Source organism: Rhineura floridana, chromosome 4, assembly GCF_030035675.1.
Source record: "Rhineura floridana isolate rRhiFlo1 chromosome 4, rRhiFlo1.hap2, whole genome shotgun sequence".
Classification (NCBI taxonomy): Eukaryota; Metazoa; Chordata; class Lepidosauria; order Squamata; family Rhineuridae; genus Rhineura; species Rhineura floridana.
Window position 1 is genome coordinate 183172782 of NC_084483.1, and position 15096 is coordinate 183187877.

The 15096-nt window shown below is 40.7% G+C and overlaps 1 protein-coding gene across 2 annotated transcripts in view; it reads right to left on the reverse strand.

Moving 5' to 3' along the window:
* SRBD1 (S1 RNA binding domain 1) overlaps positions 1 to 15096 on the reverse strand; it is a 265692-nt gene that overhangs the window by 14727 nt on the left and 235869 nt on the right. For both annotated transcript variants that reach the window (XM_061625422.1, XM_061625423.1), the window contains exons 17-19: positions 13455 to 13561; positions 11669 to 11845; positions 8647 to 8799 (exon numbers count right to left, since the gene is read on the reverse strand). In XM_061625422.1, coding sequence (XP_061481406.1) covers positions 8647 to 8799; positions 11669 to 11845; positions 13455 to 13561 — 437 coding nt within the window. The remainder of the gene's footprint in view (positions 1 to 8646; positions 8800 to 11668; positions 11846 to 13454; positions 13562 to 15096) is intronic.

The following is a 15096-nucleotide window of genomic DNA, read 5'->3' on the forward strand; positions in this document are numbered from 1 at the left end:
AGTTGCGGTTGTTCCTCCCTACAAATGCAGCCCCCCACACACACCACACATCTCATGCCTTTCAGGAAAGTTCCTCAGCCCCCACAAGAGGGTTTTCATGGGGCACTGTGGGCTGTAGTAGGGAGAAAAGGATGGGAAAACTCTTTTTGCAAGCTGACTTCCACTTGCCTTGTATTGGATGCAACCCATTATGTTTATGCAAGATGCTAAGTTACAAACATGCAATCTCAGTGAATTTAAAAAGTTGCAGTTGGTAAGCAGCCACACAAAACAACCTCAAATTAACAAATTAAACACGATTCCCCCCCCCCCAGTTAAAAAGAATAATAAAGTTAAGCTTTGAAACCTAGCAGTATATTTGGAAGGGGGGGTATTTGAAAGAGTCCAGCAAATCTAGGTGTATGTTTCCACATGACATGTTGCTGACCTAATGACAGCAACATCATGTGATGGGCTGACTGCATGAATTGACTGCTAATCAAACTCCACAGACAGATCTATGCTTGAAGCAACCCAAAGATTACTAAAATGCCTGCACTAGCAGTTCCTTATTATCCTGTGGCTGCAGTCACAGGGTAATTAAATTATTTATTGAGAGATTCTATCCTATACTTCACCAAATTTGTGGTTTGCAAAAACAAGATAATATAAAACAAAATGGATAATAAGCAAAAACATTAAAAATCAGTCAAATAACCTAGTTAGCAACATCATAAAAATGACTGAACTTATAAAAATGACTTATAATAATGACTTAATTTACAATGCCATTTAGGGACTACCATTTTAGCAATAGCATTACACTTAGGGAAGCACCATACCTCATTGGTACAGCACATGTTTTACACACAGAAGGTCCCACATTCAATCTATGGCAACTCAGGAAGGTCTGGGAAAGCTCCTGTGCAAGGCTCCTGTTGAAGCCCTGGAGAGCACCTGCCAATTAGTTTAGACAATACTGAGCTTGATGGACCAATGGCAGCTAAATATGTACTTCAAGCACTTGGCTGTCCACATGTAATCATGCTTCTTTCCAATTTATGGAAAATTAATGAAGCTTTCCATGAAAGAATGATGTAGTTATTATAGGGTCCTATCCAATGGTATCCCTCTGATGACAGAAGGCTCTTTGATGCAATGGAGGCTTCTGTCAGTGGAACAGAAAAAATAAAGCCATTTTTGAATGTACATCTTCCCTCCTGCATCTTTCTCTTGCCCTTCAAATCTGCTCCAGAGGGTTGGAAGACCCATTGGAACTGCATGGGTAGAGGGCAAATCCTGTCCTGCTTCTGGGAGCCTCTACTGGACCAAAGAGGTGTCTGTCAGTACAAGGAGGATTACAACCCCATATTTATATTGCACCAGAGGCATGGATGGTGAGCACTCCCTATGCTAAGGAGGTTTTTATCTATAATTCAACACAACAATGGAGGAAATTACAGAGAAAAGGGAAGGAAATGAAAGGAGGGATAAAATAGGTGAAGAACATGCATCTGTTTCACTTACATTAGAGTACAGGGAGTAAGAGGCTGTGTCAAATATATTCTAGTCTATAATATGCAGAACATGGCTTTGTGGCATTCTCTCTCTCTCTTTCTCTCTGATATAGTAGGGAATAGTGGCATAGGAAAAGAAGGAAATACTCAAACAAGATTAACTGGTATTAATGGCACTTGGAGCTGTATAATTTACAAAAGAGATTCCCATATGTGCAGTACTAAATACTGTATTTTTTAATATGCCATGGCACAAGACTTCTAAAATATTAATCCACATGAAATGCAATCCATAAACCAGATGTTGCAATTTTGTCATATAATATATACATAATCTGCTTAACATCCTGTTTTAATGAGCATTTTCACCAGGATTTTCATTTGGCAAACATTTAGATCTAATTAATGAAAACCACCTCGCCCAGTAGACTAATGCAATGCAGCAAAGAAGAAGAAAATTATATTACTCTTCCAAGTTCCCCAAACAGGGAACTTGGGTCCATTACCTCACTATAATTTCTAAATGCTCCCATAGCTTTACTAGTAAAACTGGAGTTTGCCTGTGCAGTATCAATTGTCAGAGGAAGATCTGCCACTGAAGCCTGCTTTTTACATATAGACATTCTTCAGAATTTTAATATACAATCCTAAGATTCCAGGAAAATATACTGCCTTGAAAGTGCTTATGCAGAAATCTTTTTTTTAAAGTTTCTAAGTCCAAGAAGGGTTTGTATTACAGAACTTTAAAACATGAATATGCTTTATTTGCATTCAGAGCTATATTAAGTTTCTACAGGAAAAGGATTAATATATTCTAATAATATAAACACAGGCAAATTATCAATAAGATGTTTGCCTCATATTTTTCAGAACATTTATGGTAAGCGGATTATATCCTGACTATTGAAAATATAGCTACTATTTGGGTGTCCATTACAACCTTCTTATCCCTATTTTTGGGAGTTTTTAATTCAACCACAAAAAAGTGCCTGCCCATCAAAGCTGGGTAGAACAAGCCGCCACCTGGGAGAAATTTGGTTTAAAACCAAAACTTTAATGTAAAAAGGTCTGGTCTTGAAAGCATTAAAATCTGATTTCAAGGAAAAAACAGTTAGCAGTTTCAAATATTTGGTGGGCTTTTGATACTTCAATAGGTGTTGGACTTTAAATGGTAATTTCCATGCGTTGTACATGTATTATTTTGTTTTAATATATTTTAAAGTCTGTTTTTAATCTGTTAATGTTTTTATGTTACTGTTTATGTAATTTAATTGTGTATTCTTGGCTGTACGTCGCCCGAAGTGGTTGGACAACCTCCCAGATGAGTGACTAATAAATTCAATAAATAAATAAATAAAATTTTATGACATTTTAAAGTGGTTTTAGTGCTTTTGTTTGTCTACCTGGGCTCCTACTGGAAGGGTGGGATATAAATAAAATAATAAATAAATATTATACAGCCTTTTTATAGTGGATTAATGGCTCCCAAAGATGCATTATGGGGAGCAATTAATCACATTTGATATTTGTTAAGTGCCAAGTATTTGCACACTCTTCCTGGTGCCATCCCTTTAAGGAAAGGGCTGTAGCTGTCTGGTGGAGCAGATACTTCCCATGTGAAAGGTCCCACATTCAATCCCTGGAATTTCTATATAGGGCTAGAAAGGGCCTCTTCTGTGACCATGGAGAGCCAATGCAAGACAAAATGGAACTTGACTGTCCAATGGTCCATCTTCTTCTTTAACACCAACCAATAGTCTAACCTACACACATGTATTCTGCACAAACCATTGTTGGCTCATGAACAGTCATATGGACACCAGTGAAATTGACTTTACATTTGAGTGCAAACAGTTTCACATGACGACTATCATCCACAGAATGGTAAAACATACACACACAGGACATTAAAGGCTGAGCTGATACTATTCAGAATTCCTTGTAAACAATTTCAGCAGTGATAAAAAGTGTCTTCCTTTTCAGTACGTCTTTTTTGAGGGGGGGGGAATACAGTGCATCAGCAAATATCTCCTGTACAAATCCCACTGATGATGACAGTGATGATATGCCCTTCCTTCCAAAGGAGCCCAGGGCAGCAAAATAACGTGGGCTGTACAAATGGACCTTGCACAGGAGAAAATGTTATCTAGCTCTCCTCCCTGCTGCAAGAGGACCAATTCCAATGATATCCCCAAGGGATATCATTGGTGAAGCTTGCCAGCTGCATTGGCCCATAACAAGTGAAAGACACATTAACCCAGCAAAATGTTTTATGACCTATATGAAAAAATTAACCCCCAAAGGTCACATACTAAAAGTGAGGTGTTGCCTATCCATCTGCAGGCATCTTAATGAACTGCTATAAACCAGATCTTGCTGTTTAAGATTACAAGTAACTCCTTGTGTGAACCTAACATGGAAATATGAGAAGCTGGCAGCACTATCCATTTGCACTCAAGACTACTTTAGTTCACACACAACATCCCTATTTAAATGAGTCCATAGCTAGTTCAGTGGAAAACTATATTAGATAGATAGATAGATAGATAGATAGATAGATAGATAGATAGATAGATAGATAGATAGATAGATAGATAGATAGATAGATAGATAGATAGATAGATATAGATATAGATATATAGATATAGATATAGATATATATAGATATAGATATATAATATAGTTTTCCACTGAACTAGCTATATATTGTATTTTATGTATTTCAATTGCATTTTAGGTATTTTAATTTATTTTAATGTTTTTGTGATCTTTATTGTGTACAATTTTTATTATGTACATGTTCGATTTTATTGTAAGCTGCCCTGAGTGCCCTATTATAGGGTAGAAGGGTAGGATAGAAATATTTTAAATAAATAAATAAATAGAATATGTTTGTTGAAACAGAAATCTACGATTCCAAAATTAGAAAAGACTACTGGGTGATGTTCAACACTAGTCCTACTTAAGAGTAGACCCACTGAAGTTAATAGAAATAGCTTAGATTTATTTATTTATTATTTTATTAATATTCCACCAGGAGACCAGGGAGGCAAACAAAAGTACTAAAAACACTTTAAAACTTTATAAAAAACAGACTTTAAAATAAATTAAAATAAAACATCTTTAAAAACATTTTTAAAAAGCTTTGAAGACATCTTTTAAAAAAGAGGTTGAAAACATTTTTAAAAAGAAGTTTAAAAAATATTAAAAAACTATTCCAACACAGACGCAGACTGGGATAGGTCTCAACTTAAAAGGCTTGTTGAAAGACAAAGGTCTTCAGCAGGCCCTGAAAAGATAACAGAGATGGCACCTGTCTAATATTTAAGGGGAGAGAATTCCACAGGGTAGGTGCCACCACACTAAAGGTCTATTTCCTGTTGTGCGGAGTAGACCTCCTGATAAGATGGTAACTTCAGGAGGCCCTCACCTGCAGAGCACAGTGATCGAGGGATAAGACGGTCTTTCAGGTATCCTGGTGCCAAGCTGTACAGGGCTTTGTACACCAAGATTAGAACCTTGAACTTGGCCCGGTAGCAAATGGGCAGCCAGTGCAATTCTTTCAGCATCAGGGTGACATGTTGGCGATACCCTGCCCCAATAAGCAGTCTCACCACCGCATTTGCACCAGCTGCAGCTTCCGGATCAACCTCAAGGGCAACCCCACATAGAGCGCATTACAGTAATCCACCCTGGAGGTTACCAGTGCATGGACAACAGTGGTCAGGCTATCCCGGTCCAGAAACAGCCGAAGCTGTCTTACCAGCTAAAGCTGGCAAAAGGCACTCCTAGCCACGGAGGTCACCTGGGCCTCTAGCGACAAAAATGGATGCAGGAGCACCCCCAGACTATGGACCTGCTCTTTCAGAGGGAATACAACCCCATCCAAAGCAGGCAACTGACCAATTATCCAAACTCGGGAACCACCAACTCACAGTACCTCCATCTTGCTAGGATTCAGACTCAGTTTATTGGCCCTCATCCAGCTCACCACCGACTCCATACAGCGGTCCAGGGCTTGCATAGCCTCTCCTGATTCAGATGTTACAGAGAAACACAGCTGGGTATCATCAGCGTACTGCTGACACCTTGCCCCAAATCTCCTGATGACCGCTCGCAAGGGCTTCATATAGATGTTAAACAGCATGGGGGACAAGATGGTACCCTGAGGTAATTTCAAGGGGATTTACTTTGAGTAGGACTTAGTTGAATACAATTCACTGTTATGTCCGTGATGCAAATACAAGCACGCTAATGTAAGCTCTATGACACAGTGAACATTACAATGACATCGTTATGGTACTTCTTCTGGGATGCACACCTTAATGTGGTGAGGGGGTTTGAGAGTGTCAAAGAAGCTGACAGCAATGCCATCAGGAGTCTAGACCAAGAGGCTAGACTCCTAGCAGGGTCACCCAAGGCAGAATGGTCAAAGCTGAGACACCAGACTAAGATGCATCCAGACTCATAGGAAGGCAATGGTAAACCACCTCTGAATACCTCTTACCACGAAAACCCTATGAACAGAGTATCCAAAATGCAACACGAGATAGTGCTAGAAGATGAGACCCCCAGGTCAGATGGCACTCAGTGAACTACTGGGGAAGCCACAGACCTGAACTTACAAGATCTGAACAGGGTGGTTTATAACAGACGATATTGGAGGTTGCTGATTCATAGGGTTGCCATAAGTCGATAGCGACTACAACAACATTGTGGTAAGTCGCAGTTGAGGCATAGACATTGTTCCTCTCTCCTCTGACTTTAAATAGTGGCTGAGGAGTGGGACGACTAAGGCTGAAACCCTAACCTCATTTATTTGTGAGGAAATTCTATGGAACAGAGGAGGCATTGAGTCCAACATGTGGATTTTTTGAAAACATATACTGCATCAGCTAGGGGGAGCCCGTGAAAATTAAAGTGATCAGAGCAAGCATGGAGGGAGAATTGTTATCCTTTTCTCCCTTGCTGTGGTCCTGTGGAAAATCCATTTTCTGAAGCTAGCATACAATAGCGCACTGCCTTGAAATTTTATATGAATTGGCAGTATATAAATATATTTATAAAAAAATAAAATAAATACTATTTACACCGGGAGGAAATGCCCCCATTGGTGGCAAGATTTTGCTGTTTGCTGTATATATTGTGAATCATTTTAAATATAAAGGTTTGTGTGGCAAAGTGGTTAGAGTGTTGGTCTAGGGCCCAGAAGATCAGAGTTCAAATCCCCACTCAGCCACGAAGCTCACTGGGTGACCTTGGGCTAGTCACTAACTGTCACCCTAGGATTACTGTGAGAACTATGTATGCCACCTTGAGCTCCTTGGAGGAAAGGTGGGATATAAATGCAATAATAAATAAATAATATAAATACATTTTTATTTTTATTTTTTAAAGTCAAATGTGACTGGTGGTGAACGACAATTGGGGAACTTTTTACAGCCTGAGGTCTGCATGCCAATGGTGGCGGGCAACACTAGATACAGAAGTGGATGGGTCAATGGATTTCACTCTTACTTTTGTTACATGTAGGTTGCATTCCAGCCACATAAAAGTCAGGATTGGGACATGGGAAGGGCCTTCTCTGTGGCCACACCACACCTTTGGAACTCCCTACTCAGCTTGCCTTGCGCCTCTGGGACAGCCTGAGGTCACTGTGTGAAGAGCTTTATATTTTGGCATGCCTTTGCCTCGTCAAGTTGCTACTTTTTAATCTCCCTGAAATGTTAGTTTTCAAATTGTTTTATTTCACCTGCACTCTCTCTCTCTCTCATCTGCCATTGGTTTGTACTGACACTGGTATTTTAAATTAAGTACAAAAATCTGCCATTTATGGCTGTAATGTTGAATGATTCTAAGAGCTCAGTTGGAATGATGAAGTGTGTTGGGGCAGAGGGAGCAACGGATGTGTTTTGCCATAGATAATGGTGGGATGTCAGCAAGGGTTTGGAGGACAAGACAACGCACAGAGATACTGAAAGCAGGGATGCACAATGAGGAAGGAACAGTAGCTGGAAAAGAGATTCTAAATTCAGTGGAGAAAAGATAAAGAAGAACAGGATACAAGAGGTAGGGAACCTGTGGCCCACAGGCTGAATGTGGCCCTTCAGGCCACTCTTATCTGGCCCCTGGGACTCTCCCTGAGCCACACTCCTTACCAGCCCTATGCAGCTCAAGTATTCTTGCCTGGCTGAATGGTAACAAAGTTTGTTACCTGCCTGGATGGAGGATGAAGGGAAGTGTGGGGAGGGGCATGTAGAAACTTCTTGCTTGCATGTAGAAAAGTAAGAGTTGCCTCTGTTGCTCCGCTCATTTTTGCTTCTGCCCCCTTCCACCATTGGCATGTGGTCCCTAGATGGCTGCCCATGAGGGAACGTGGCCCTCAGGCTGAAAAAGGTTATCCACCCGTGAGAGAGCACATCGTGGGATAAGAAAAGAAAACCAGAAAGGTACCAAAAAGGTACAGGGAAAAGGAAGGAAGGAGACTTCCAGGTGCACAAGAGAAAAATGTATCGACCGCAAAGCATTTTAAACTGAGTTGCTCCTCAGCAACATCAAGTTTTAGTCCTAGTCTCTTCACAATATTGCAAAATTGGGTTCAATTTTTTTGTTTGCTTCTTTCCTTTTTAGCTTTGGCACCTGAAAGTCTCCATCATGGGACAAGAACACTTGACATTGTGTTAACTTCCTATGGCAGAATGCCATTTCTATACAAATATTGGAATGTATGCTTGATACTGAAATAACATAAGGAGTACATATGACAAAAAGCTCTTAAAACTGTTTTGTACATATATCGCCTTCCAGAAAGGTTATCAAATGATCACCATGCAAAATACCTTACAATTTAGCACCCCGGTTTCTGGGCTCCAATGAGACTGTGAAGGTCCCAGTGCACACACAGAGCTCTATACAAGTAGGAACAGGCATAGTTTCTTTCCTATGGGTGAAGGAATACCTTGTGTGTGCAAACAAATGTTGAACAGTGCTTGGGATTGGAGCCGACTTTTTACTTTACCATCATTATAGCACAAGCCTTATGAAATTCAATGTATTGCTGCCTAGATTTTTCCATTATCCAGGAAAAATGACTTTTTCCTAGATTAAAAGCTAAATTAGTTAACTGTAGACTCATTGTATTATTGCTTACCTCATTGCAATATTATACGATTCTGGGTGGATACAAGTTTGATCCAAAGGATTTGGCCGTCGAATGATGTTTATTGCGGCTTTGGTTTTTTTTTTACCTTGCTTCTCATTTGTGGCTGCTTTATGACCCTCAGCTGCAAGCTCACTCTGTTGACTTATGTCCAAAATCATGAGAGAAAGAAAAAAATGTACCTACAGTTAGAACGGGTGTCCCTAAAATGAACATTTGCCCTCCCCGCTAGCATCACCAAGGGCAAACAAAGTGTGATTTTATGAGTGGAAATGAATTTCATAATTAACCATTTGAAAAATTAGGCCACAGCAAACCCACAAATATCATAATCACACAGCAGCTATCATGCTACCTTCACTTCAAAGATGTCTGCAGCAAACCTGGACAGAAACATCCTCTTAGGGGAAGACCCATAACTCAGTGATAAAGAGCATGTTTTGAGTACACAGAATGTCCTAGGTTCAACCTATGACATCTCCAGCTAAAGGATTATAGGTTGGTGGTGGAACCCTGCTTTGTTCAACCCCAAGCACCTCCAGGTAGGGCTGACAGAGTCCCCTCTCTGAAAGCCTGGAGTCTTGTACTGAGTTAGATGGACCAATAATCCGACGGAGTCCTATGTTCTCTAAACAAGTTTCAAACAGCAGATGGGGAAGCCCCCCACCTTCGCTTCCAGCCAGAGTAGTCAGTACTGGGCTGGTGGGCAAATGGTCTCTAACAGTACAAGTCAGCTTCATAGGTTTTCTTGTACTTCCTCAGCTAACACTTGGGGCCAACACCTTCCCTGGAGTTCCTTGGTTCCAATCCATTGCACAGTGGCTCTGGTTTTGTACTGTTTGTTTCTTCTTAGGAACACAGGGACATTGGGAACTGCCTCATACTAAGCCAGATACTAAGCCAGAGTCTTGGGTCTATTTAGCTCAGAACTGTCTACACTGATTAGCAAGGGTTTCAAGCAGGGGTCTCTCCCAGGCCTACCTAGAGATGCTAGGTAGGGACTGGACCTGGGAGCTGTTTTTCAAAAGTTGGCCAAGACCATTTCTTTCCACACACTCTTTTTACCTTGTTATTGCAGGCTTCTTGACCTGACCATATTTTATGGTATTGTGGGAGCGTTCAGGCCAAAAAAGTGGCACAGAAAAGCTTGATTTACTTGAAGAGAAATGTATTTGATGGCATCTTGAGATGATTAATAATCATTTTTTTAATTACAAAATGGCAATTAGCGGAAATCATCTTCTTCAGATCCTGAGCTGGAACTTCTGTTGCAACTTAGCATCTGAAGAAGTAAATTGTCACCTATGAAAGCTCATGCTATTTTGTAATAAAAAGATTATGTGTTAATTAACTCAAGGTGCAACCAAACACACATCTTTTTATTATAAAAGACCAACATAGCTTTCATAGTATTGAAACTGACTTTACTTTCTTACTATTAATCTGCTACAACGAATGGGTGTGCAGGTATTTCCAACTTACATTCTTACTTAATTGTTACGGCTGCTCACATGAGCTACAAGTCCAGTCTGAGATTGGTAGGCATGATTGCATATGTTAAAAGCAGATGTATCAGCCTGAGGGCCAGAGGGAATAACACTGGCCTTCCAGCATGCTCTTTTCTCCTGTAGAGACTACCTAAGTCGCTCCTCCAACGTAGATAAGACCTCATGACACAGACATTTCCATCTAAGGTTCGCCGGTTCCACAAGCTCACAGGTTTTAACATCTAATCTGTGTACTTTGAAGTTGGCCTTCAATGTATCCTTATGTCTAAGGGTGGGTTGGCCTTTGGAGTGAGCTCCTATGCTCCGTTCCAGACTTAGTTCAGCCGAGTTGTTATTACATCACTGCCCTATTTAAAATTTAATTGAACTGTCGTATGGAGTTTCTTCCACTAGACATGATGGGAACATTTTATTATGACACATAGCCCGCACTTCCAGAGAATGTCTGCAGCTGCCAAGGTCAAAACAGCATTGTACGGACAGAGCAACATACTAAAAACTCCACATTTGTTATTACAAATTGGGGTCTGCAATAATTCATAGTGTATGTATAGGATGATGCTGAGGGGGGAAGAAGAGACTCTTCACTTTTCCCTCCCTCCCCAGAGTGTCCCAAGTGTGTCCTTCTACAATGTGGCTCCACCCTCTTAAGATCTATGTGAACACATTATTATTTATTATTATTATAACATTTTTATATTGCTCTTTCCTGCAAGAAGCTTATAGCAGTGAGCATGGTTCTCCTTCTCATTTTATTCTATTAGGCTGAGAGATGGAGAGTAAGATTCATGACTGAGCTGGGATTTAAACCCGAGTCTCCCCTTGTCCTAGTCTGACACTCTAATGCAGGGATGGAGAACTTGTGGCCCTCCAGAGGTTGCTGGACTGCAACTCCCATCAGCCCAAGGCAGCATGGCCAATATTTGGGGTGATGGGGAGCTGTAGCCCAGCAACATCTGAAGGACTGCAGGTTCCCTCATCCCAGATGTAACCCCTACACCAGTGGTTCCCAAATTTCCTCCTCCTCCATGGACCACTTGAAAATGCTGAGGGTCTTGGCAGACCACTTAATGATTTTTCTGCCTGTTGTAGCAATTGTAATGCGCTGCACTAGATGGTGTATAGTTTCTAACTGTATTTTTACACATGTGCTGTGGATCATCCGAATGAAGTTCTGGTCCACGGACCACAGTTTGGAAACCCAGCCCCTACACCACATTGGTACAATACAGAATTCCTTAAATCAGAGACTAGTAACGTGATAGCTTCAAAAGAATCCAGGGTACACAATCTCTTTCTTCTGGGAGGTACAGTCTCAGGGCAGGGAAAAAGAAGGCTTCTAACCTGTTGCCTATTACTGGGGCTCTTTTTTCTTTTTTTTAAACCAAACCCCCGCCTCTGAAGATGAGGGATTTTCTACCTTCATCCGACTGTTACTGAAAACAAATAGGTGAGAAAGAAATAACCATGTAATCTGTTGTCCACCACACACCATAACACTCTACCTGCAAAACATTCTGATGTATTCCTGGTTAATCCTGATAAAGCCAGCACATTGTTGAAAGGATTTTGGACCTAGTCCTTTGACATCCTTGAGCTGCTCCCGATTGACAAACGGTCCGTTCTTCTCTCGCCATTCAATTATATTTTTAGCCCTGTTGGCATTCAGTCCTGCAATATGTCTAAGAAGCATAGAGAGAAAAAGTGTCCCCCCATCAAATACAAGTATTGAATTACATGTGCTAAAATTAAGCAACAACTAATGCAAAGGAACAATGTTAATGCTGCAGGGGATGGGGGAAAACAGTATTCTAAAAAATGTAGCGTTAAGCTTCAGTCTAGTTGGTTCACTATATAAGTGAGCTCCATGCAAACAGAAACAAATCCATTCATTTGAATGGCAGGGAAGTGGTGTCCCTGCTGGCTAATACCAAATACAAAAAGGCCTGGTTGTACAGAGCCCTGCAGAACTTCAAAATGCTATAGTAACATCACAAAACAAGTCTAAGCTACGAAGTTGCAATGGCAAGGAGGAAAGTCACCTAAGCCAATTTACCTGAACCTGTAAAGTACAACCAAAGGAGGAACCTCTGGGGTCCAGACTGTGGCTGCAGGAATGCTTAGATGGATACATGGGACTTGATTCCATGCTCACAAACATCTCCAACCTACCAGAATTTCTGATAATATAACTAGCAACATTTCCTCCAAAAGACTGAGGCACGAGGAGTGGGAAGCCAGTTTATTCTCATTGGGCCCCACTGAGTTTTATGGCCCAAACTACACATTAGAACAAACACTTTTCTTTCTTTTCTAGTTTTTTTTAAGTATGCTTAAACTGCCCACTTATGTTTTGAAGGAAAAGCAGATGTGGAGTCCCTCTCCAGAATGTGCTCCTGATAAGGGCCTTCCCCAGCTCTGTGCCAACCTCAACGGCTGGTAATTGCCTCTAAATGTTTGGTTAGCAGTAGACAGCACCTTTCTGGGAGGGTGGAATGGAGGGTGGGAAATAACAACCAGTTAGGAGATTTTTTGGAAGAAAACTGGTTCCCACCCCCCAATCCAGATCAAGAATGTGTTCTGGATCAGGGCCTCATGGCTGCTCTGCCTTCAAAATAAAAAATAGCCAGTTAAAGCATGCTTTCTTTCTTTTTCAAAAAAATCATGTTTATCATAACGGGCAGTTTGACTTCATGTGATAAAATAAATTGGCTGCAATCTGGGACACACTCTGTATGTCTGTCTGGAGCAAAATCTGGTTCTTCCTCCAAATATTGGGATCAACATGGACAATGAGCCAACATAGCCCCATTGTAGTATGTGGAATAAGGATCATGGCAGTGGACATGGTGAACAGGATTGGGAAAAGGACAAAAACTTTATTTTTCTTAATGTATTGTCATACACAATAGTTGAACTTAAAAAGACGTAAGGTGATATCCAACAACGGTATTAGAGTAGACCCACTGAAATAAAATAGACTTAAGTGATTTAAGCCCACCTATTTCAATGGGTCTGCTCTCAAAATGGCTAATGTTGGGTATCACCCACAGGCATAGGACCTCACTTTTAGCTTGCTGAATGCAAGGACGGGACATTCGTGGAAGGAGAGTAGCACTCACGGAAGAAGAGCGTAATACTTGTTCTGTGGATGATAGACCCTTCCATTCATGGAGCTAAAAGTGAGGGTCTAAGCCATTGGTCTCAAGATACATTTGAGAGCCACAGCAGGTTTGAACACATGATCCAAATTCATGTGGTTACTAAAGCACAAAAGTCTACAAAGCTCACCTTAATAGTATTTCTGAGCAGATGTTAATATCAACTCCTACAAAGCTGACGCATTCCTCCACCACGCTGTCCAGGGTTGCTTTGAGCAAGGTCTGAGATACGTCATGCTGCAAGATTGGGGATGTGGGAGAGAGAGACAAAAAGAATCCAACATCAACTGAGCTATATCAGATTACTGAAATATGGAAGCCACACAGAAATGAGAATTCAAAAAAATGGCAATTTTAATAAAACATTTGCTAGTATAATAGTAACATGTGAAAGAGCACAGGAAAAGAACATCTGATGTATTGCCACTGTTTGTACTGCAGAATTATTTTCCAGCTGTCCTCCCCTGCCTTTTAAAAATCAGTTTGCAAGAACTCCAGATACGTGCTGTACACATGACAGACTGCCTATCATATTTCTTCTCAAAACCAAGACCTGTTACGGAGCAAGCACTTGCATGTTTTTCTCTAAAAAGGGGAAAAAAGGAAATGGATTATTGCAATGCACTGGTTTTGCTCATGTGTTCTCCCTCCAAGTTTGTATTTACAGTGCATACTACAATACATAGTAATTTTTAAATAGATTGCTCATTGCAAAATCTGCCAGTGAATAATCATCTGCATCCTGATCCAACTAATAGCCACAGGTATGCTGGGGAATACGTGCTGGGGAAGCTATATGGAGAATCAGATATGATGTACAAATTATTCCTAGCTAGATCAAGCAGCAGGAGTAATATTGTGGAAGGAGGAATAGAGGACTGGGCGTAGCACCTCTTCCAAGCAACTGATTGGTGCGATTCCAACTGCTGGACATGTGTGGCGTGTTGGATCAAAATGTTGCCTTTTAACCAATTAGTCAATCTATTAATTTTAAACTTTGCATATAATCAAAACCACAATTATAGGTGCCTCTTTGTTCTACTGAAGGAAGTGCGAGACAATTTAATATTTAATCAGCAGAAGCTACCAGTGTTAAAATAAAAGGTTGCATCTATTATTTACTTCCCCACTGTCTATTAGAGCAACACAGAAAAACAGATTAAAAAAAGGGAAGATGCCACCTTAACTCACAGCTTCAGGCATTAAAATTTGATCCTCCCCAATTAAAATGCACCCTAGTGATTAAACCAATTAAACATGACATCTAAAATACCGTTCCTTACCATTCCTAGCTGGACAAACTAAGTTTAGACAAGAGAGGGGTAATTTGAATTAGCTGAAGAATGTGTTAATATCACACACAAACACCCACCACAGTTTTTCAGCACCTCCCCCCCAGCTAATTGCTCCTCCTGAAAAGCCATTTCTGAAGGAGAAGGGACCCCTGGGGCAACATCCTATGTGATGCAATGGGCTGTGCGCACCCCTTCCATGCACACAAAGCCTCTTTGAAGCCCAGCCTATGTGCCATTTTTCTTCACACTGTTGCCAATTAAATATTTGTAATTTTATTGTTTCAAAATGTGAGCCATCCTGGGAGTTTTACACTGAAGTGTAGCACAGAAAGTTACATAACATAAAAGAGGAGGGACACCAGGGAGGGCCCCCTTCTGTTATCATGTTCAAATGAGAAGGGCATGTAAACACACAGTGGCCAAGATCCAAAAGCTCCATTTACACCCACAAAGACATTTCACGGGTATACAAGGTTT